Below are 23342 nucleotides of genomic sequence, written 5' to 3' on the forward strand. Positions count from 1 at the left end.
GGCTATAATAACTAAACCCAAAAATCAATATGCTCAGCTCTAAAACTTCTTCCACACAGTTGCTTGAACTTCTTGTTCAAAGCAAATACTGGATGTTAACAACAGCAAATGAAAAAAAAGGATCTATGAACCAAATAAACACAAAAGCACAATTGTTTGAAGGTAATTGGCTATACAGAGAAGCAAAATACAGATTTGTTTGTATGCAAATGTAATGGATTATCAATTTCCAGATGTGAACGACTGTTGCCAAGTTACCACAGAGAAAGTTTTTGTTGTCTCAACTCACTGGATCTCACTGTGTTGTCTTATGTGGAAGCCTCCATCCACTCCAGTTGGCAAAACAAACCAAATATTTCTCTTCAGATTTGCTTTTTTTTTTTTGTTGCACCAAGCCTGCGTAGCATGGGCTGGAAGACAGGATACGGTAAGAACGAGGAGAGAAAGATGAAGGGAAACCAAGAATATTTGGAAGTTGAACGAGTGTCAACTCTTCTGAACATGACAGGGATGTCAGAAATGCCAGCTATGTTCTTCCTCCCACTGACTCCCTTTCTGACTCTCCCTCCTCTCATCTACTTCATCTCCTTTTTCATCTGGATCATCTCAACACGTCTTCTCATACCTTCTTGAAATGATCAGTGTTCGTGCTAGTGCAGGACACGAACAGATAATTCATCCAAAGAGAAGCGGTGTATCCTTCCCCCAAAAAACACTGTTGAAATGCGGACCCTTTGAGCGGTAAACAACTCTGTCTATTTGAAGTTCAGAGTGTAAAGTCAAGTGTGTGTGACATCTGGTAAAAGTCAGGATTATGGCAGACTGAGGTCAGTTTGGCTCTGTGTTCTGGACCTTCTTGCTTTGAATTGCTCTCTGAGCCTTTACAGCATTATCTATGACAGAAAGCTTTGAAACCATTTCAAATTTACAAAAAGGGTATATCAGGTATTAGAAGGGTATCTCAACTATCCAATAAGACCAGAGGGCTTTTTTCAAAAGTTCCTTTCCTAAATCATTATGTGGAGCCACGGCACAAATACTCTGCGACCTGCAAGGAAAGACTGCTGAGTTGTGCTGCTTTTTGTGCTGCCATCACCGCTGGAATGACAGTGGGAAGGGAAGCGGCACGGTGCTTGGTGCATGCGGAGCAGCGACGCTGGACGATGTAAGGTGGTACTCAAATCTCTGGATGTGAGAGCAGACATTCCGCATGATTTGTCGGTGTATGTTGTTGAATAATGAATCCAACTGTACAAGATGTTACATTTGAGCAACAGAGCCGTTCACATTGAAACAAATCTGTACAAGTCCGATCAGAATCACAATTGAAACCACCTCTATATGTGGTTTGAATCAGATTTGTAAAGATCGGGTCTTATGTGGTTTTGGCTGTTCAGACTCCAAAATCCAACTAGATATCTGGATATGCTAAAAATCCGATTTGGAGTGGCAGTGTGAACAAGGCTTAAGAGACACAACGTTTTACTGAAGCTGAAGAGGAAGAATGAGATCAGATCAGATCAAAGGAGCGGTGAGAGGAAAGACGAAACACGAGACAACAATCAAATTCACAGAAGAGAGAGTCGGCATTACTCAGCATTACTGTCTCCTTCAGTTTGTGTGTCTGTTGTCCCTCATGTAGGGCTGGATACTGAACTTCTGTTCTTCAATGGCACCGACCGAAATGCTTCGATACTACCCAGCCAGTATCAGAAGATTTGGTACCTGGGAGTGAATCACATGATCAAGATCTGATCATTCTGCTGGTGATTGGCTGTAATGTCACACGTGGTTGGGGCATGAAGGAAAAATACTTTGCTGCAAACTACAGTGTATGTTAAACAAATGCCACCAAGGTCAAGTGTGGCTCCATTTTACAAGGAGTGATGCCAATAGTACGCGATGCGTTATCGTCGCAATACGACCAATTAGATGAAGAATCTGAACCTGCACAGAAAAGAGCAGAAAAGCATGTAGCATAATCCTATTGATTTCTCAGTTGTTTACATCAGGTATACTTAGAGATGTGTGATGACCCAGTCACAGCAGATGACGACAACTCATCTGATGAAGACTGTACAGCTGCAGTAGCAACATATATAGACATCTCTCTGAACGGAAAATAATTAGTTGTTTATTTATTGTGTAAGAAAACAGCTTTGAGTGGAAGGCTGAAAAATAAAACTCAAGATTTGTAATGTGATGTAATTCTCTTTTTGTTAGAACTGATTTTATAAAATTGGTTTTGGAAAAAAAAAGTATCGCTCATAGGATCTTGCTCTCATATCAGCCCATCACTTCTTTTTCCTTGTCAGCCAATCAGCAGCCAAATAATCCACTTCCTGTCTTTAGAGGCACAGCACAGGAAACGGCGGGGGCGGAGGATGTCCATGTTAATTCTCCAGGAATGCAGTGAGTGAATCCAACTGTACAAGATGTAAAACATTAACCCCTGAGCCAGCGGGAGGAAAACATGTGAAAATCAACAATCTGAGGGTTTACAGCCGTCTGTCCAGTGACACATCACAGTTACAGCACCGGGCTCCTGAAGGAAGGCGTGCAGGAAGTTGGTAAAAGCCCGCCACGCTGTCATGACTCACAGAACTGAGGTGACTCCGAAAAAGAGCTGTGTGAGGTCAGGGGGAGCGAAGTGAAGGAAGTGGGCCAACCAGTGGAGGTGAAAGGCTACTGGCAACTGGATTTTCACCAATTTACACCTGCATTTAATTCATTAGACTTTACATCCACACTGCCCATAATAACCACCAGGTCTAGGCTTTGTTCTTGGCCTTTATTTTTTATTAATGAATAATCTGCATTGTAGTAATTGATACTTCAAAGAGGCAGAAGAAAAACTCCAACATGGATATGAAGCTCAACATGGACCAACACAGACCTTGATAAATAAATAAATATGCTCATCAGACCCCTCCTCTTACTGAAAACAGCCTTTTTCTTTCCAGAAGCCACACCTCGGGTACAAAAAAGCAGCTTAATTGTTTGGTAGAAGTAACAAGGACAGGTGTTGCAATCATTGACCACATTTTACAATCGGGCGCCCTCAAGCAGCAACCGAATGACTCAAGCTGTCATTTCACAACGAACATGCACCTTTGGAAAGGTTCTCACAGTCTTGAGAAAAAACTGTCAAACATTGCCATGCATGACTTCATCTTAGACAAACATATCACCGCTTGGACTGCTTTTACTGAACCATATTTGATACTTCACGATGCAAGTACCTGCACTAAGTTCCTGAATGGAAGTAAAACCCAGTGCTGCAAAGCCAGGAAAAGTAAAAATGGTTTAAACACATTTAGGACAAACACTACAAAACCAACAAGGTCTGTTTCTTATCCTGGCACATTGGCAGCCAGGACATAGATAAGGATCCTGGTCTGAACAGACCAGGCCAGAGTCTTGGCTGACAAATGAAAACCGCCTTTATGGTACAAACTGGAACAGGAGCTAGTGTGCAGGGGACACACTGAGACACGTGGACAGAAAAAAAGGAGAAGAAACACGTTTAAAACAGTTCACGTCCAAGTGAATCGAACTGTTTAGACAAAGTGTTTGTGTTCTTACTCTTATACAAGAGTATATGAGGTGTTGCAGCTGACTTTTGTGGTTATTAAAGGGATAGTTCACCCAAAATTCAAATTTCACTCATTATCTACTCACCCTCATGTCGACTAAGGGCTGGGAGAAGTTTCAGAGTTATCCGTGCCTTCTCTGAGTTACAGCGGGGCTCCGTGCAGCACTGCATGTCCATATGACGGTTGCGAATGGAGCTCACTTTTCTTCGTCCAAAAAGACACACCAAAAAACATCCAAATACCTCCATAGTGCTCGTCTGTAATGTCCCTCTTGTATTGAAGCCCCAACATGAGAAATTGTTCTGAAAAAAATTAAATAAGTCTATGTTTTAAGCTTGTTTGTAGCGGAAGCTCCCAGCACTGCTCTTCCTGGTCCGTCCAAATTTCAAGCGATTTGCGGAGCCGTGAACTGGGTGTCAGTGCAAATCGCGCAAGATTCTGGCAGAGCAACACTGGGAGCTTCCGCTACAAACAAGCTTAAAACATATACTTTTTTTCGGAACAATTTCTCATGTTGGGGCTTCAATACAAGAGGGACATTACAGACGAGCACTATGGAGGTATTTGGATGGTTTTTGGTGTGTCTTTTTGGGCGAAGAAAAGTGAGCCCCGTTCTCAAGCGTCATATGGACATGCAGTGCTGCGCAGAGCCCCGCTGTAACTCAAAGAAGGCACGGAGGACTCTGAAACTTCTCCCAGCCCTTAGTCGACATGAGGGTGAGTAGATAATGAGTGAAATTTGAATTTTGGGTGAACTATCCCTTTAATGGCCATTAAGGACATGATTTACTAACTGAACCATGTTCATGTAATGTAATCAGTTTTGGATAAGTGGGTCAAATCTTTGCAGTGACGCTACCAATATCATTACAGAGACGTGTTTCAAGTTGACTTCAGTGTTCAAATCCTTGGCTGCAAATCAAGTTAGATTATCAAGAAGGAAAAACCAGCCTGAAACAAACACCAAAGTCTCCCTTAACCTTGACTGTTCACTTTGCTTGCTGTGGGGTAGAAGCAGCTCCTTTGCACTGATCTGGGCACCAAAAGCCACTAGTAGTCAGTACAGTGTTACCCTTCTTACACCAGCCGAACCCCCCCAAAATCAAATCACTGAATGAGCTGAGGTCATTATTGTTAATACGCACACACACACCTCTCTGCAGTCTCTTGTGCGCGCGCGTGTATCTGTTTTTACAGCGTCCCAATCAGGAGTTTGGCAGCCCGGCCTGCAGTTGGCAGAGCAAAGCATCAGCTGTTTGTGTCGGCCTTTCATTAAAACCGCTGGCTGAATCTTTCCAGAGCTGCACGACAGTTCTGCAGTTCTGTTGTTGATCAGCACAGGCAGGGGGAAATGGAACCACTTCACCAATCCTGGCTTTGTTAGAAAGCATACTGTTGTCTTCATGCCAGACCGACTCTGACAGCAGCTCTGGTGCTGGGATTTTCAGAGTTTAGTGTCAACGTAAGACAAACAGAACCGAATATATGACAATGCAAAAAAGATTTGAGGGACAAAATGATGTCTTCAGAGCGACGATGGATGCATTAGATGATCTTGCGTTTTTTGAGCTATGAAATGGAACGTGACTGCTGGTGGTAGCAGGAGCTGCCAGTCGTCTTGCTCTAGATCATTTTGTATTTGGGGCACTGAAATACAGAGCTTCTACTAGTACAGTACAAACAGGGGGAATAAGATATGAGTGGCAAAAGTGTTCTCTAATGCAACGCTGTGTGTACTGTTTAAACAGAACATTTGTCAGGCGCCAGACTTCAGATAATAATGACATCCATATTGGTCAGACAGCTGAAATGCAATGTGTGTGTGTGTGTGTGTGTGAGAGTGAGCCACGCCTACTGTTTGCAATGGTGCTAAAGAGTAAATACTGTTGCAGAGATGCTCTGGCCTACAACTCATATTGCTCAGACACAAAGGAATGCTTGTTGTGCACAAACTGAATCAAGAAATCAGTGATTTTGTGGCACGTTTTAACCATTAAAATCTGTGTTGCATTGGAGCCTCTCGAAGCTGAGGGCGAACCTGCAGCATCCGACTCTGTGGCTCACAGCGAGCAGCACCGGACACCACTGCACATTGTAAAGAGAAAAGTGAACAATTAAATTGTGGTTCTCTGCTGTGCAAAACACTTATCGTATAAATAATGATAGTGATAAAATCACCACTAGTCATTAGCACTGGTGTCAATAGAAGAATTCTTTCACACCTTTTTATTCACAGGGTAAATTTGTAGCAATGACTGATAAAAACCCCCACCTGAAACTGGCTGATAGCATGTTAGAGGAAGTTATTGGTCAGAAAACAGAAGTAGTTGTTAGAGAACAAGTGCAAGAGGTTCTGTATTCCTCTAGAGGAGTATGTGCAGGGCAATCAAATCCTCTATTACAAAAACATGACCTAATAAATTTGAGCCAGTCAGATGCTCTTTTATGTTGTAATGATCTTTCCCCTGTCATTGTAGTGCAGGCTTTACGGGCACCGGCTCTAGCGTGTGAACGCGCTTGCCTTTGTGTGAGCAAACGCCACTATAGATAGAATGAGTAAGTGCTAAACTCGGCGACCGAGGCAGAGTTACTCAGCACTGGGTTATTTTGATTGTTACAGGGGGGCAAAACTGTCTACACACCAGCAGAGACACGAGTCGGAAGCGTGCTTAGCTGGCAGCATCACTTCTTCTACCTCTGTCAGATACAATCACACACATGTGACAACTGAGTTATAACAGCCCAGCTCATGGCGGACTGAGTGTCCTTGTGTCGCCTCTGCAGAGACATTTCGGCCAAACAGGAAGGAACAGGAGGAGGGGGAGAAAGATGAAGGAGAGAAGAAAAGGAAAGGGAAAAGTGGAGAATGAAACAGTGCATTCATCTACACTTCAACGTTCAGAATGTAATCTGTGTGTGCATGTGTGGTGTGAGAGGCAGAACATTTCAGCAGCTATAAATCTTCATTCTTTGCATTCCCCCTGTTGTTGCTCATGTGCTGCTAATCTCATACAAAACCCGTGATGACAGAGCCAACACACCTTTTAGAAAAAGAGTGGGGCAACAATGAGACCATGAAAAGAGGCACCAACATATTTCCCAGAATAACAACAGCAGCAGCATCAAGTATTAAATGATTGAATCACGTGGCGCTCAATAGATGAACAACTTGAAGGAGGTAAAACACATAAGAACACAGACGTGTGTGTGTGTGTGTGTGTGTGTGTGTGTGTGTGTGTGTGAAAATGTGGCCAAACGGGAGTTTCAGGCTGGCCCAGTTGCCCGGCAGCAGACAGCATTGTCACGGTAACAGGCTCTTCCTGCCCCTCCTCCTTTCTATCCGCCTTGCACGCTTTTACCTTATAAGGCAACGCATTTTAGCTGCCTGTCACAATGACAATGGTGATGTAAGAGGCCAGCAAGGTGCAACCCCCGCTGACACACACACACACTAAAAATGGACATGAAGGATTCAAAGTAGATAAAAATACACACTTTCAGCGTTGCACTTTGAAGTTACCTGTCTGCATTCATGCCCATTTTGTGAGTGACTGTGCATGTGTGTGTGTGTGTGTGTGTGTGTGTCCTACAGTGCAGGAATGTGAAACATGACACACACAAACACCCCCCCCCTCTGCTTCTCACAAAGCAGCAGGAACAAACAGGGGAGAAAACCAGAGAAAGGCAGTGATAAGCAGAGACGGACACACATCCATCAAGACACAGAAAGTGACACAACAGGTTGGATGAAGTGAACAGATGAAATCTGTGTTTTTAAAGAGAGCTGCCGCTCTGCAAGAGCGACTCCTAACTTCCTGTCACTGTGTAGGAGACGCAGGTCAAACGCTGTGTGTCGGTAAGTGCAGCGAAGGGAGTGTATGCAATGTCCTTAGTTGGCCTCAACTCCCATTTAAATATCTTTTTGTGGCCATCACTCAGTTTTAGGAAGTTTAGGAGTTTAAAGGGAGTCGGATATTTGACGTTTTGGGCTGAATGGGGCTGAATTTAAAACTTACGGAGAAGTAACACAGCTGGACCAACCTGTAGACTGAACACAGATCAATCAAAATGATCTGACTGAAACCAAAAAACACTGACAAGACATTGACGATTATGTACTGAGTTTAAGTAGTCTGATTAAATCATTGCTACTATTTGCCGATCTTGATGCAGTCAGGGGTTATGAAATGCTGACAACTTGGTCAGATTATCAGGTTGATAGTGTCACGGACTTAAGATACAGAGTAGACATGCATCTGAATGAAATGTTTGATAGTTCCTCTGAAGTAATAACTTAAGTAAGACATAAGGAAATGGAAATGTTAGACGTATTATCTGCTACAACAAAATAAGGAAATAAAACTTAAATTTGATAACATGAAATAAATTTTACTCCATTTTGGCGGCTAAAATCAGATCTTGGTGTGAGATAAGGTCTTATATCTGGATCACACAAAGTGTTTCCAGACTTTTCTCTGACTTCCTGATGCTGCGAGTCATTAGGAGAGGCGGGAAGGAGGGAGGAGAGCTCGTAAAGGAGCTGAGAGGGTCCAGAGCCAGTACAAGGAGCGGCACATTGTTCCTCACAGTTTCCGCTTGTTGATGACCCGTAGACACACGTACACACACACACACACACACACACACACACACACACACACACAGTCTAGCCAAAACCACCCCCCTTGGTCTAGCTCTGTCACACATTCCAGAGCTCACCCTGCCCTTTATGGCTTCATGACTCACTGGTCCTGCGTCTGTCTAACACACACACACACACACACACACACACACAGTCCAACACTGTCCAACGGATGCCAAGGCAAACCACAATGCAAATGGACATTAATCAACTGTTGAGAGTGTCACATCACACGGACAGGAAGCTTAAACGTAGCGGTTGTGGATTTCCAGGTCAATTCTTTTTTTAATAAACTTAAGACATTGGTGTGAGTTTGGGTTGTAGCTGTGTGTGCGATCAAACATTAAATTGTGTTTTCCAAAGCCTCTTTATCTGAGAACTGATGGATCTAGATTCAAGCTGGAAACTCTTAAACTCTTATTCTTCCCCTTGTAGGAGTAGGATTTACTTCCTTGTCATTACAGAGCCATTCATATCATCATGCAGCCACACACACTGGCCGACACAGCCCAAACACACACACTTCTACATCGACACACTCGTCCCACACTAACCTAAAACCTTAAGTTGATTTAATGCCGTGATCCTTGTGCCCTAGATAGACTCGTGCAGACTCAGACAGAGCTCTTCAAACGGACACACACACACACACACACACACACCGCCCCCCACCGAGCCCCTCTGGGTGCTCAGCTCAGTCATGGCAGCTACCACTGTGCGGCTCGGGTCTGTGGGGGGATCACAGTTCTAGATCGATATAATCCCTTTAAAATGACTTTAATATCACGGCAACCCCCCCCTGCTCTGCTGTATATGGAGGCGTCCGGGATCTGTGGACAGTGAATCAGTGACAGTCTGATCCTCTCAAACACTTTCTGTCCATCTGTGTACAGACGAGTGGACAACCAGCGTCAACCTCATGGAGGAAATGCAGCTGCATGGCGGGGTGACAGTGGTTACACCGTATACGACACACTGAATCGCTGCCCATGCAGTTCAGTGTTACAGCTCACAATGCATGTCAAAGGTGACTGGAAAAGACGTACAAGAGGAGGAAGACATAAAACTGCTCCACTTCCTCTTGCACGTTCACACCTTGGTTATTTCGAAGCTCAACAGCTTTCAACTTGCTTCTGACATTTCTTTTCTGCAAAACTACTGCAGGTGACGTCAACATTTGGCTGTTCACCTCTCTCTCCAAATGACTACACCACTGATAACGGTTCTGCGGCTTTGTACTCAATTAGATGTTCAGTTACAGCCACTGAACAGTTACAGATATTTTCTTAGTTTCACTCAGGAAGTCCTCATAAAGAGTCGGATTAATTCAGGATACCACAAGTAACCATATTAGTACAATCAGGGCTGCTGAGCTACCTAAGCATCTTATTTAAAATCCATCTCAGCCCCTCCTGCACTAACTCACCACTTGCACATTCCTCCATTGTTAACAACATTGTTTATTCTTCAACATCCTCATCCATTAGAGAATTAGTTTATAATCACCTCTCTCTCTCTCCTCCCACTTCTCTAAAACAGATTGCACTACTCCCTGGATGTGAGGTGATAAAGTGAGAGATATCTTTGAAGCAAAAGCAAAGTCTTATAACACCAAAGCACGGCTGGAAATCTGCCACTGTCGACATGTGCATGGATGTCACAGTCACAGTGCACGCGAAAACTATGTGTCAATCTCTCAGGAAGCTGATAAGACAGCAGCGAGTATACAGAGTTGAGTCTCTGTGCGAGCACACTGTGGCAAAGTCAGCAGGAAACACTGCAGCGTGAGAATCATGCTGCAGCACTGAGCTGTCATGTCTCCACAGCAGTGGTGTCAAAACCAAAAGAGTTGAGCTCATTCACACATGCCAAAGACTAAACTGTGTTGCGCTGCAGCTACTGCAGGGTACCAGGGTCTGTGTTAACTCCACATGCGCGCCGTTGTGCGCTCCCTACAGAGCTGTGAGTCAGGAGAGGGCCAACAGAGGAGTCTTTGTTAACCCAGGGAACGGTAGCTAAATAATCCCCTGTAGGGCCAGCTTTGATTGGATGAGACAGGATAGTAGGCTCATGGCCCATGGCGGAGAGGGCAGAGGACTTCCCTGACCCACATTAAGACCTGCAGCAGAACAAACAGCTAGACGGAGATCTGATATAGCTGCTGGTTTGGCTGAAATGTCAACTCTGACTCTTAAATACACACAGCCATCTCAGAATACGGTAAGAATGAAAAGTGATCTACAAAAGACAGTTTAAGACGCTCGTATCAAATTACATTACTGCACTTCTCTTCTGCATGCTCTAGTTCAAATGTCTGTTTATTTTTCAACACACCAACCCTACGCCTGAGCACAAAATAAATACTATGTTATAACATTTTCACTCATTCTTCCCAGTATTTCTTCATGCAGTAACTAAACATGTGCACACAGACAACAGAAGTGGTGTCAAGTGTATTATTCGCAGCAGTTTTGTGTCACTCATGTGACACCTGAGATAAATGCGGAGACAAACTATTCCATGTCCTGTACTGTAATAAAATTTACAGTAGGGCTGAACTGGATTGCTGTAATGGACATTCCTCTCCCTCTCTGGTTCTCATCTGGTCCATAAAGGAGGTGGTGGCACACAGGCGTACAGTGATCCGTCTGTCTCTGTGGCCTGACTCAGAAGCATGTTTGACTGTTTTGCGTGTGTAGTGACTTTATATTTGAAACAGGGAAGGGATAGAAAACCACAGAAACCTCAGTGTCTTCCTTCCTCTTTCCTCTACTACTGCGACTCCCAGGAGGATGAGCACAGTGCTGTAGTCACAGCATCTCAACATGAGACACTCGCTCCTCTTTTTTTCCCCCCCTTTTGTCTCTGTGGTGAGATTCATTTTTCACCACCGACTTATTTATCAAATATCAGGATTTGTTCGGCTCAATATTCAGTATGTCTTCTCTCTTACGGGGTTTGTGTCTGAGGCAACTGAGCGTTAAATATGAAATGTTATAATGTTATAAGAAGAGAATCCTCCTGCTTTCCATTTCTGTTTCAAACCCTGAGGCCAGCAGCAGCAGCAGCAGCAGCAGCAGCCGTGTGTTTGGATCCTCGGCCTCTTCAGCTGCATAAACTGGCAGTGAACCTGCAGTAAGTGTTTATCAGCCATCTGTTTCAGGCTCTCTGCATTTCTCTGCATGTGATTTCTGAATTAATAAAAAGTCTTTACACATGCATGATGCATAATCGCCTCCAAAATAACACGTCTGTCTACAGCTAGATTTCTGTCCCTGTAGAGTCATCTAAATAGACCATTTAGTAAGTCAAGTATTCAAATCTGTTTGTTTTTTTTTGTCAATGACCATGTACGAGCAGCACTAACAACATTACATATCATTTCAGCAGCTGCCTTTGTGTTTAAGCACTGTAAAGGCAGGAAATCTAGACTCTATTGTCTCTCTGTCAGTGCTCTGGGCAGGCAGTCTCAAAGGGACCCCCCCCCCCCCGAACTATGAAATAAAAAAAAACTGATTGAAACGAGGAACAGGCCCCAGGCTGGTCCAGGAGATCCCTGACCAGAAATACATCCCACAACACAGACGCAAGCCCCAGAGCTGAACTGCTACATCTCACAGACACTGAAAAACAATTTGGCTTTGCAGCACCAATGGTCAAAAGCAAAACGGGCCAAGTCCTAAGAATAGCAACGCACACACTCTAGTTATCCTCTTTTTGTCTGAGCCTGTTGCCTTAACGATTCTGGCGAAGACCGGAGAAATGCAAACGACGAAATAAATGTGGAGAGTCAGGGAGGGAGAGGAAGAGTGTTGCGTGGGATTATCATGGTGAGCAGAGCGTCCTCGCTATAAATGAGAGCAGCGGAGGAACCTGAAGGCCAGGCACCGTCAGTAAATATTTAATGCTGCCGTCATGTGCACCGAAACCAACACAGGCTCCACTGACACCGCTGACATGGTTATCGTTTCAGTGTTCAACCCTGGAGCAAACACTCACAACTTTAATTCTTAGATTTGGGGGTTGGGATTATCTGGCTCATTTACACATTCATATTTTGCAGATTAACATCTGTCAGTGTTTATTAGGCTCTTTTATGAGTCGTTTCAAACAGCACAATGGTCCTTTGGCAGGAAAGTCCTGTTGCAATCAAGGAGTGATACATTATCAGTTTCTGGCTGAACGGAAGAAAAAGTGATTTGTTAGCATTAGCATCATTGCTGTGTACTTTATCGACATGCTTTTCAGATTCTCTGTATCTCCTGGAAGCGTGGGTTTAAGTAACTGTATGTTTGTACGCTACTCATTGTGTCTGGTGGTTGCATGTATGTGTGTCCCTGTGGGCTTCTCCTCTTCACCTCTTTGCCCAGTGCCCTAGTTTCAAAGCTGTTAAATAATACAACAGGGGCTCGCTGAGGAAATCAGAGACAGCCTCAGAGGAAACAAACAGACACACACACTTGGTTTGCATCATGCTCTGTTTGCCCCATCTTCACCTGCGTTGCACTGTTCTAAAAGCTGTAGTGATAGAAGGAAATCTTTGTCTTGAGATCACTACAAACACCAACCCATGCTTCAGATCCCAGCAGGTGAATCCCTGTCGGGGTTGAGTTCACTTCACTTTGATGCTGCTCATCCACAAATTAAACTTCCACAGCACAGGAGCAAAAGCCAAAGAGTCAGAGATTACGAGAAAAATGGTCTTGAATAGCACAGTTAACTGATGCTTGTGTTTGCTATATCAACTTAAAAAACAACACAAGTCAATTAAGGGACATCACTGCTTCACAAATTAATCTCGCAGTCGCCTCATATACAGGGGCTATCGTCCTCACTGCAGCGGCCCCGGTTCAAGCCCACCGGCAGTCCTTTGCTGCATGTCCTTCCCCCTCTCTCTGTCTCCCCATTTCCTGTCTCTCTACCATCCTGTCCATTAAAAAGGCCTAAAAGGCTTTTATTGTGACACAACAACAAACTTTTTAACATCCTGTCCGTCCTCTTCAAAACTGTTTTAGCACAGTGGTGATTAACAACTGCAGTCAGATGATTATACTATGACAGACCTGTGACATAATAACATAATAATAGGTCTGATCTAAACCAGCATCTGACGATTATTCATCACTCTGCTTCCAGCTTCTGGTATTTGTCAGTAGTTAATACTTTATAAACTGCTTCATTGCTGAAGTACTGAGGTTTGATATTGATACCCACTCCAACATCACCCAGCTGAGCCTTTACATAGCACTTAATCAAACCTCAGTATTTGGAAATTTGACCTAATTTGAGCTGATTTATATTCAGATGACTGGGGGAGAGTGGAAAATGTGGCAGTGACAGAGCAGTAGATTGTCAGGGTGTCTGTTTAATGCTGGATAACTGGTTTCAGAGCCCAAAGGTTTGCTCTGCAACCACATCTGTGCAACTACCAGACTGAAGCAGACACATGTGACAGGCAGCGTTAAACCCCTGAGCTGGGCTGTCCCTCCAGATGTTTGCTGTGTCTGTGTGTGTGTATGTATGTATGTCTCTACATGTGTCCCAGATGTAGAATGAGGCCTTACCACCCCAGCTCCTCCTCTCAGCGTACTACCACAGTCTGTGGCTGTGCTCTCTCTCTCTCTTACACACACATACACACACACCTTCCCCAGAGGAGGAAGAACCAGTCTAGGTGTGGCCACAGTTATCCATCCACCAATATGATCAGAAGAGCACGGCCTGCTTTTTGGATCCTGACCTGGCTGAAGATGCACTAATAATGACCCAGCCAAGAGAATCATTTAGCTCTGAATCATTTTCATCTATGCTCATCAGACTCCTTATTGGTTAAATCTCTCAAACAAACTCAAGTACAGTTTTCAACATGTCTTCTATTTTCAGATCAGGAGGCTGAATCGCTGAAGTGTCAGTACAGAGGTGTGATTTCCTTTCCTTTTGTTGAGGCCTAAACAGATCATAAAAATGAGAAAATTCTTTGAAGGTCATGTCAAATTATTTATACCTGATGTCCCATTCATGTTTTATTGGCGAGTGCAGCTTCACTTTCTGCCTGCTGTCTATTAATACCTCTGAGAACATTTGTTCACCCTCTAAGCAGAGGTCACATCCTGGATCATACAGTATCTTCTGTGCCTGTATGTTTTAGCTTTCTAATCTCAGATACATGTCAAGTTTAATCTGGTGATCTGTGCTGGGACATAATAATCTCTGTGTGATTGGTGGCACTGGTGAGGGTGTGGTGGTCTGTCTCACTCTGGCAGATGTTGCAGCAGCATCCGGCTGGTACCGAGGGGACAGTCTGACTAAGAACTGTCTCGAAAGTGAGTCTGCACGCACAGGCAACCGGAGCTAACATGATGAGGTTTCTTCTACAAATTGGCCTCTAGTACTTTGAGTACTTCATTCTCATAGGTAGGTACAGTGCATCGGAGTTAGACGTCTTACGAGACAGATTAAAGCAAGAAGGATGTTGTGACTGACCGTCTACATGATTCAAGTCCATGATACAGGATCAAGCTCTTTTTGTCAGATTGGATAAAGCTCCTCTGGAGGCAAAGGAGGCTCCAGTCCCTCCCAGTTTAATGTTTGAACTGTTTATGAGACCAAACCTGGGCTCTGCTCCTGACAGCTCCCCCAATGATCCCGTCAAAGTCGACCAGAGCGCTGTTCAACTATTCCTTCTAATACAGTTTTTCTAGAGGTTCCACAGTTCACTGTGTGTGTATACTGACCAAAAGCCAAAGTATTTCCAAATGGGCGCAGCTCCCTCCATCTGCAGCCGAGCTGAGATGTGAATGCTCTTCCATTATCACCACATGGTCGTTGAATTATTTCAGCTCATTTCAGCTTGACCTACATTTCATTTTCAATCAATGAAAGCAATGTTGTGTGACTCCTGTCTGTCAAGCAGTACATTCAGCTCACAAGGCGGGCGGCTGCAGTTGCTCTTCACAGCGACTCATTTTCACAAAGAAATCCATGCAATGTAAAGTCTGTTCAATTCAACTGACTGCACGGTGATTAATCACACCAGTGATACAGGAATACACTTTAACCGCATTTGAGGGCAGTGGGAAATAGCCACAGAAAGAACAAGGTTTCATTTCTTCTTCTGTTTTTTCTGATAAAAAATTGTATTGAATCTGAACACTCTCGCTCTCTTAGGTGCAGGATGAAAGCAGAGCTCTGAAGTGATGTTTCCAAAAATACAGAGCCCTGCAGAGTGCTGCGTTTCAGAATAGAGAGGCTGCAGCCTCACAGATACATGAACATTGTCTGCATTGTGCAGCCATGGAGACAAGAGAGAGATGCAAGGGCAAAAAAAAGATGTTCAAAGATAGAGCAGGTAACAGTGTCACATGGCTGACAATGCACAACGTTGTCAACATTTTACACTACTGTCTTTTTTTAATGGCTGCGATATTTCATTATTTCATATCTTTCGTATTTTCAAACAAAAGAGTCGACATCACTGCCTTGAAAAAATATTCTCTGGCACACATCCTAATTAGTCCTCAGATCTGGAAACTGCAGCAGCGAATAGAAAACAATATATTTTATTTTTCAGCATCATTTCTGCAGCCTACAAACACTGGGGTGTGAGGTGGGGTCAGTGCAGTCCTTCTATTTAAACACTACCGAGGTGTTTGTGAGGAACGTGCTCTGAGAGAAGTTGAATCGCAGCTCTGTCTTTCTCTGTCCTATAACGTCTCTTCTGTTTATGTATGTTAAATGATGCACAATGACTTTAGCAGAAGTCTCCATGATCGGATTCACACAGACACGCTCATTCATTCATGCAAACACAGACTGGTACAGTAGGTGGGGGACATGAGACGACCCTGAATGTGTTTGACTGCACTGTGTTTCCCAGCAGCCTCTGGCAGACAAACCCACAGCTATGCTGGAAAACTAGAAGGGGGGAAAACCTCACTTTGAAACCCCCCTACTCACCAAGACCCATAATATAACAGTACCACCACCCTTTACACTCATAAACACAGGCATTCAAACACACAGACACAACACCTAAACACACATCCCTTTATTCTGCTGCTCTCCTACACCGCCCACTCCAATTTCACGTAAACACAGGGTCTGCATTTGAACACACATATTGTCACACAGAGGCACGAGACAATCAGTACAGTCACAGTTTCTCTGCTTAAAAGATGACATAAGAAGTTCAAGGTCTAAACCTCCAGTAGGAGCCGACACCTCTGACATGAGTCTGTTGGAGTGATGGTCCTGCATCCGTCATCGGTTCTACCTCAAACTTCAGACTGCTCAGTAAGAAGACCGACACCAGGAATAAACAAAAACTTTTTACATTTAGCCTTTTTGTAATTAGAGCTACAATAAGTGATTATTCATGATGGACCATTTCTTCCATCCATCGGCGACACTTATTATCTGTGTTGCTGCAGGAGGCTGGAGCCAGTCCTAGCTAATATGGGGGTGAGGGCGGAGTACAAACAAACAAATTTTAAATGCAAAACTATATTGCATTTTTCCTTCATAACTGAATCATTTGCCTAAGTACTGATTTTAGATATGTCTTTTGACCAATCACCAGTTGTTTCAACACAAGCAGCATCTCTGAAACTCCTGAACTCAGAGGGAGAAATGATGCAAATCTGGTAGTGTACTGTGACTGAGGTCAAGAGAAATACAAGACAGCAAAACTGCTATTTAACAGAATGACAAGTGGAGCAAAGCTCGTATTTCCAGACATAAAGTCAGTATCCTTTAAATACTTCTGTCAAGGATACATTTAAGGACATGTGAAGGAGGGGGAGGAGGGGGAGGGGGGTTGGGCGTGGGAGTCGGCGGTGTCAGAGATTCAAGCTAAAACTATTACATGAATATTGGCACATGACCAAAAAGGAAATTCTTCGTCCCTGTTGTTGCCAATTTCAATTCATCGGTGGGAAATGCCATTTACTAATCCCCATAACTATGCACAATAGCCAAGAAGAAAAGCTTGTGAACAGCCAGAGTTAAGCAGAGAGAGCTAAGGTTATGTCAGCCATGAACTGATTCCAGAGATTCGTGGTTTCTATGACATTCAGACGCCGCTGAGGCCTCCTCTCTGCCCCGAAATGCAACGCTCTCCTCGCACACAAAGAGGGTGGGAGGGAAACAGACCGTGAAGAAATCTCTTTGAAAAGAGAAGCACATTAGACTTCACCACCTCCACACACACACACACACACAGGCCTACAGTTGACCAATGTCAGCGCCAGCCTTGGGGGTAAGGCTACGATCTGTCAATCGATCGGACCGTGATGTGTTCAGGTTTGCTTGCTTGGCCTGCTGGCTAACTCTGGCCTACACTTTTAAACCTGTGGCCTGGCACGCTAAAAGCTAAGTAATCCATTCCACAGTGCAGGCAATCGCACGGGTGGCGATGTCTGAAAACTTTTCTGCGCGCAAATATTTGGAGCAACTATTTGTGGCCGTAGCTTCCGCCTCCTCGTCCAGCTGGACACTCATGCCCCCGAGGAGGATTCTCCCTCTCGTCTTCCACATCCAGACCACATCTGCAATCCTGCAAACCCCCAACTCTTTTCTTTTCTTGTTGGGGCAAAAAAACAGGACACCCCGCCCCCCTTTTAGTTAAAAAAAAAAAGTCCCCTCCCATCATGGGCCACCAAAGGAATGTCTCCCCCTGCATGCTCTCTCACCACCACAGGCAGCGCAGAGAGAAAGACAGAGGGGAGGCTGAGAGGGGTTACATTCCTCTTTGCTCTGTCCTCTGACTGGCTGCCTGCTTGACTGACTGGTTTGTTGTTTAGGTCCACAAGCTGATTCTGGATGGCGGTCAGCTGAGGAGGAGGGCTTTCCCACCACAGCTGACCTGGAATCAGCTGGCAGCGAGGGGATGACCGAACGCCAAACTTCCATTATCTCACATCCCTAAATGAGTATAGACAGCTGCTGTTAGAGCTGAACGTGTAAAAACTAAATGACTCCAAGTCCCTCTCTGAACCCTCCTCTGTGTTCAGTAAAAAAAAACTTCACTAGAAATTATATATTGATATGTCTTATCTTGACTTTTATTCCCGCCAAGCAAGAGGAGCTTGTGAAAATGTTCTTGGATCATTGATTAGGGTAATACCATATTTCATTATCAGCTTAAGTGCTGATATCTACAACACAAAGGAAAGGATCCTAGCCAAACAGATAAAGTTTGTTGCAATCAATGCATACACCTGAGTGTGTAACTGACCAACACTTTCACCTGAATTAACAATGTTTCAGATCAACATCAGCCTGAAATAACAACTGCTTTAATCCAACAGAAGCGGAATTTCCTCTTGTATCTGCCACTTCCCAGTCCTGTTGGTCTTACTGCACAGTACCAGCCAATCACATGCACAGAAACAAGACAGACAGCCAGTCAAAAGTGTTTGCTTCTTTTATTCTCTACAAACAGACCATTGTCTATTGTTGTTTTGCAGGCAGGCTATTTAGTCAGTCTTCCTCAAACATGTCCAGCTCCCTTCATTCTTCTTAAATGTTGTTTTGCAGCAGGAAGGCAGGCCGGGAGAGGGAAAAAAGTAGCCAGTTTATTACGCAGCCAGATGTTAGCCAATGTGGCAATGATTGCAGGACGCATTGTTTGGTCCATTTGTTCTGACAAAATGTCACTCACAGCTCATCCTGAGCCAACACGGGCCATCTGAACCGGCTCCGCCTGCCAGCCAGCCAGTCAAACAGAAAGCATGTGAAAGTGGGCGGCAAAAGAACAAAAAACATTGTGTCCATCTGCCCACCTTGCCAGCAATGGAAAAACATTAGTGCATTAGTGTGCCTGCGTGTTTGTGTGTTGCAAGTCAGGGCACTGGTGGGGTTTCTCAGGGCTTGCTTCAAACAACTTCATGCTGCTTACTCTGTGACATCAGGGGACACTTTACCACCGAAGCTGAACTAATCCAACACTAGACGAGACAAAAAGGGATTTCCTGTTTGGTTTTTTGATAAATCTTCTTTTAATCTCAGCACAAATGACATGGGTCTTTCTAAAAGGCATGTCAAATCATCCCATCTAACTCCTCGTCCTTCCATCAGTTACAACTGCTGAGTGAATCCTCTGGTCAGTAGCGGGGCCGTATCATAGCTCAGCTTTAATCACCTCTATACAAACAGACTATGATGACCGCCAGTGTAGGAAAATTAACCTCGACTGATTGGGCCGCTGTAACACAACTGATTTATAGAGGAAATGTTCCACGATGCTACACTGTTTTTGTTTGCAAATACCAAAAGTGTTATGCTTTGCATGCTGAACTTGGGCCGCTCGCTCACTCTCAGTTACAAGTTATCAAACGTTTTTATCTTATTTGAGAAGTAACCCAACACTACAGCAGAGGGAGACCGCCGAGCAAGTGCCAATTCATCTGTTTTTCAGAAACAGATCACCTCGACAAAACGATCAATCACCAGTGATGCTGACAGCTCCCGGCCCTTTGGCTTGTTGTGTACTTTACTGCTTTTCTTGTTGGCTCATCCGCCCACCTAGCTGCACTTTCTCCCTGCCACATGACCTGAGAAATACTGTACATCCTGCCTTACTGTCACCAAGAAGCAGGATTTGCATGCACTGCCTACCGCACTGCCAAGAGTTACAATAAAACCTCTGGTGGCGTCACCGCCGCGTACTTTGACATGTTCAAACGTGCGGTGGATCCCTGAGCACAGCAGAGAAAGACTTAATAACATGTTTGTCAGGGGAGGAGCATTGCCTGTAACAAACTGCACTTAACTGGACTCAACTGGGTTCAGTCCAGATACTCTGGGGTGTTGAGTAATGTAGCTCAGTGGTCAAAATGGACAACTGGAAACAAACGACAAGGACAAACTCTGCCAAAGGAATACACACTCACACTAGCAAATAAAGTAAAATCCCTATTATAATCAAATCAAAAAACATTGTCATTGGCCACCTTTTACTTTTTTTGTAACAAGGTAAAGTGAGATGAGTCATCTTTGGGGGTTCCTTGTGGCTCCCCGTGATAACACGTGAACTATGCACCTCCAGTCTTCCTCCTAGTTTCTTAACCAAGGCCATTGTTACATGACAGCTCATTGTCTCCTCGTCAGTTGTTCCTGTCTATCTCTCTGCTGTCAACACCAAGTAAAGACAACAATGCCAAAAAAAAACCTAAGCGTTGCCATCTTTTTCCCCTCTTCTATTACTCAACAGGGTGAATGTGCAAAAGTCAGCAGCACAGTGGAAAACTGAAAAAACTGCTCCTGCTTTTGACCTTATGGACTCACCCCTTACACACAGACACACCACGAGGAGGACAAACCCATTCCCACACTCGTTATATCCACTTTTCTCTTGATATTCCTACGGGAGGCATTCGCTCACTTTTGCGCAATAACTGGCACAGTGTGCGTGAATACACCGCAGGAATTTGCCCTTGGTTCCCTTGTCTCGCTGCAGCCAGCACAGCTCTAGCTTGGCAGTGGGACATGTCCCCAGATTGTTCTCTTCCCAATCAACCAAACACCTATCGGCATCCACTGATGGGGGGAGATTCAGGAATGCAGAGGGATGGACCTCACCCTCGGTTTGCACAACTCGCCATACTCCCGTTAATGATTAGTAGTTTGAATTCTCCTTTAAGAGAAACTTTGACCCATGTGATCTCTAGACAAATATGCAGAGCGTCCACACAGTTCAGTGACTGGCATGAAGTACCAGTGGAGGACTCGACCTGCCAGGTTAGATGGTAATCAACTGCAGGAATGTCTGATGTTGACGGCTAAAATGCTGAATGGCCTAATAAAAATGCACAATTCAATGCGCGGCATCCCGTCACACCACTAGAAAGTATGCCAGTCATCTGACTAGTTAGTGAATAAGACACATTGCGTAGCCTGGTTAGCACTGTGCACACACAGACACAGACACACACCCTCTTCACCATTCCACACTGTTAAGTAATAGTTCCTCTAATCACCCTTCATTACACAGCCTCCCCACTCCCTTATGAGAAATTAGAAGGTAAAAAACTGCCATACGAGAGGTTTAGTGGCCCATGTGGTCATGAGACTATGTGTGATGTACATTTCATTATGATTCTGTGTTCATCCCCTATGTCCACTTCCTATATAGAATTTATAATAAACTCCATATATTGAGAGAAGCAGGTATGACATTCAACATTGTAGCTGCCTAAAAAAAAAAGGTAGGAAGGTCACCTTGGTCTGGTTAATATTTATAGACAGCATTCAATGCATTCCTACAGGAAAGTTGTGCACAGGTAGTTAAGTATCACTGTGAACACTGGTATCAAGTGCAGCATAAAGATCTCAAGCAGGGGAAGACGGTGAGGGAAGAGTTGGAGAGTGGTGTTACTTTCATGACAAAGGCGGACATTGCTGGGTTACAAGTATGCCCAAGAGGAGGAATATGCAATGCTGGATGCACCACATGGTGCTGAGTGGTTTACTGTTAGTCGGTGTCTTAGGACTTCAGCAGAAAAAGAACTGCAGCTGGTTAAAATGTGCAGAGCAGCAAGTGGGCGTTCAGCTCAGTGCAGTGAACTGAGTGTGGCTACTAAAACGTGTATGTTTCAGGGCTGTGGGAAGAGTATGAGCATGTGCGATTGTCAGAGCAGATACTACAGTGAAGTCCGCATATACAACGGGGTGTGTTCAACATGGTATTATTGATCATGGTGGCAGTCTTGTGTGGTTTTAACATCCATGTCTCAAGGCACTTTGGTTTTGATGTGTTATACTCTACTTTCCTCTAGCACTCAGCTGTCAGACAAGCACAGTCACAGTCGTGTGATTTACAAAAGCAATGAGAGACAATCTGAAAAGATGCTGAACTCCAATTTACTCTCTTGATTAACTACTGATTTTAACTTGGCTACAATGCTTCAGATCCACTTAAGAATATTTCACCAGTAGACCATAGTTTTCAACTCTTGCTCATCCAACCTGCCAAGAATTAAATCTAGTAACAAACCAATCTGAAATGTGGAGATAATGAATCACAGCTGCGTTTGAGTGAAATTATCCATATATTGGCCTTGAACACCGAGGTATCGGTCAGACTTTCCAGTAGTGAGCAGCAGCAGAAACTCGCCTGTAGCCTCCACCAATCTTATCGGCCTTCACCCGAGCCAGCCGAGCAGGCAGACAAGTGGGACAGGGGCTTGATAACGCCCTAAACCCTTCAAAAACAGCGCGTGACGGCTCTGCTGGATAATATCTGCTCAATCACTATTCTCTCTCTTTTTCTTTTTTTTTGCAACAATGTGGCGCCCCGTTTCCGCTCAGGGAGGGAGAAGTGCCGGGAAAAAAAGATTAGGCTACCTTTGACAGAGTGAAAGCAGCAGCTAATGTTAGACACGGGCTTGGCTCTAAGACTTTCTCATTCAGTGAATTAGGGTGGAGGCAATCAGCATTCAGGCAGTGAAACGCAGGAGAGCCAGGGACGGGCTCAGAGGAGAGGAGAGGCGGGCTGGCTGACATTAAGTGGGGCACTTGGGTGCAGCTGCGGGGTCTACCGAGCAAAACCCAAGGCCCGTAACTCAGTCTCTGACCTCCACTCCCCATCCATCCCTCCCCTGCCATTTTTCTTTCTGCCCGCCGCCGCCTCCTCCTCCTAGCCCGGCTCGACTCGGCCCAGCTGGGCCCCGACTTCGGTGGCCTTACCTTCCTCTGCTGCTTCTCCCAGGCCGGGTCCAGCAGCAGGTCCCGGTCCCAGTCGTTCTCTTGCTCCATGTAGGTCTGCACCCCACCGGCCGAGGATTGGTTATTGGCAGCGTGATAATCTACCATGTCAGCAAAAGAAACCTGAGTAGACTACGCCACAGAGACACTGTCAGGGGGGAAAAAACCTACAAAAATAAAAAATAAAAAATGGGGGAAAAAACGACGGCCCAGGTGAGAGAGGTGGGAAAGGGAGCGATACACGACCGAGGGAAGTGTACTTCTTTACTCGCCGCTTCCAGCCGTGAGTGTGTTTTTTAATATGATGAATACCCGGTGTGTGTGCAGTCAGAAAATCCTCGCTGCTGCTGTGAGAAGAAAAGCTTTCCCTCTGAACGGTGTGGCTGCTGGGAGGAACCAGC

General features: G+C 44.6%; 1 protein-coding gene across 8 annotated transcripts in view; it reads right to left on the reverse strand.

Annotated features, from left to right (window-relative positions):
• Nucleotides 1–23342, reverse strand: part of actn4 (actinin, alpha 4) — a 56750-nt gene extending 33408 nt beyond the window's left edge. For 7 of the 8 annotated variants that reach the window (XM_085795677.1, XM_085795679.1, XM_085795681.1 and 4 more), the window contains exon 1: nucleotides 22924–23326. In XM_085795677.1, the coding sequence (XP_085651803.1) occupies nucleotides 22924–23049 (126 nt within the window). In that variant the 5' untranslated portion in view covers nucleotides 23050–23326. Of the gene's footprint in view, nucleotides 1–22923 lie in introns of all 8 variants that reach the window. The other variant, XM_085795676.1, reaches the window with a different exon arrangement.

This window comes from Trachurus japonicus, chromosome 13 (genome assembly GCF_045865225.1).
Source record: "Trachurus japonicus isolate A0001 chromosome 13, Traja_1.0".
Classification (NCBI taxonomy): Eukaryota; Metazoa; Chordata; class Actinopteri; order Carangiformes; family Carangidae; genus Trachurus; species Trachurus japonicus.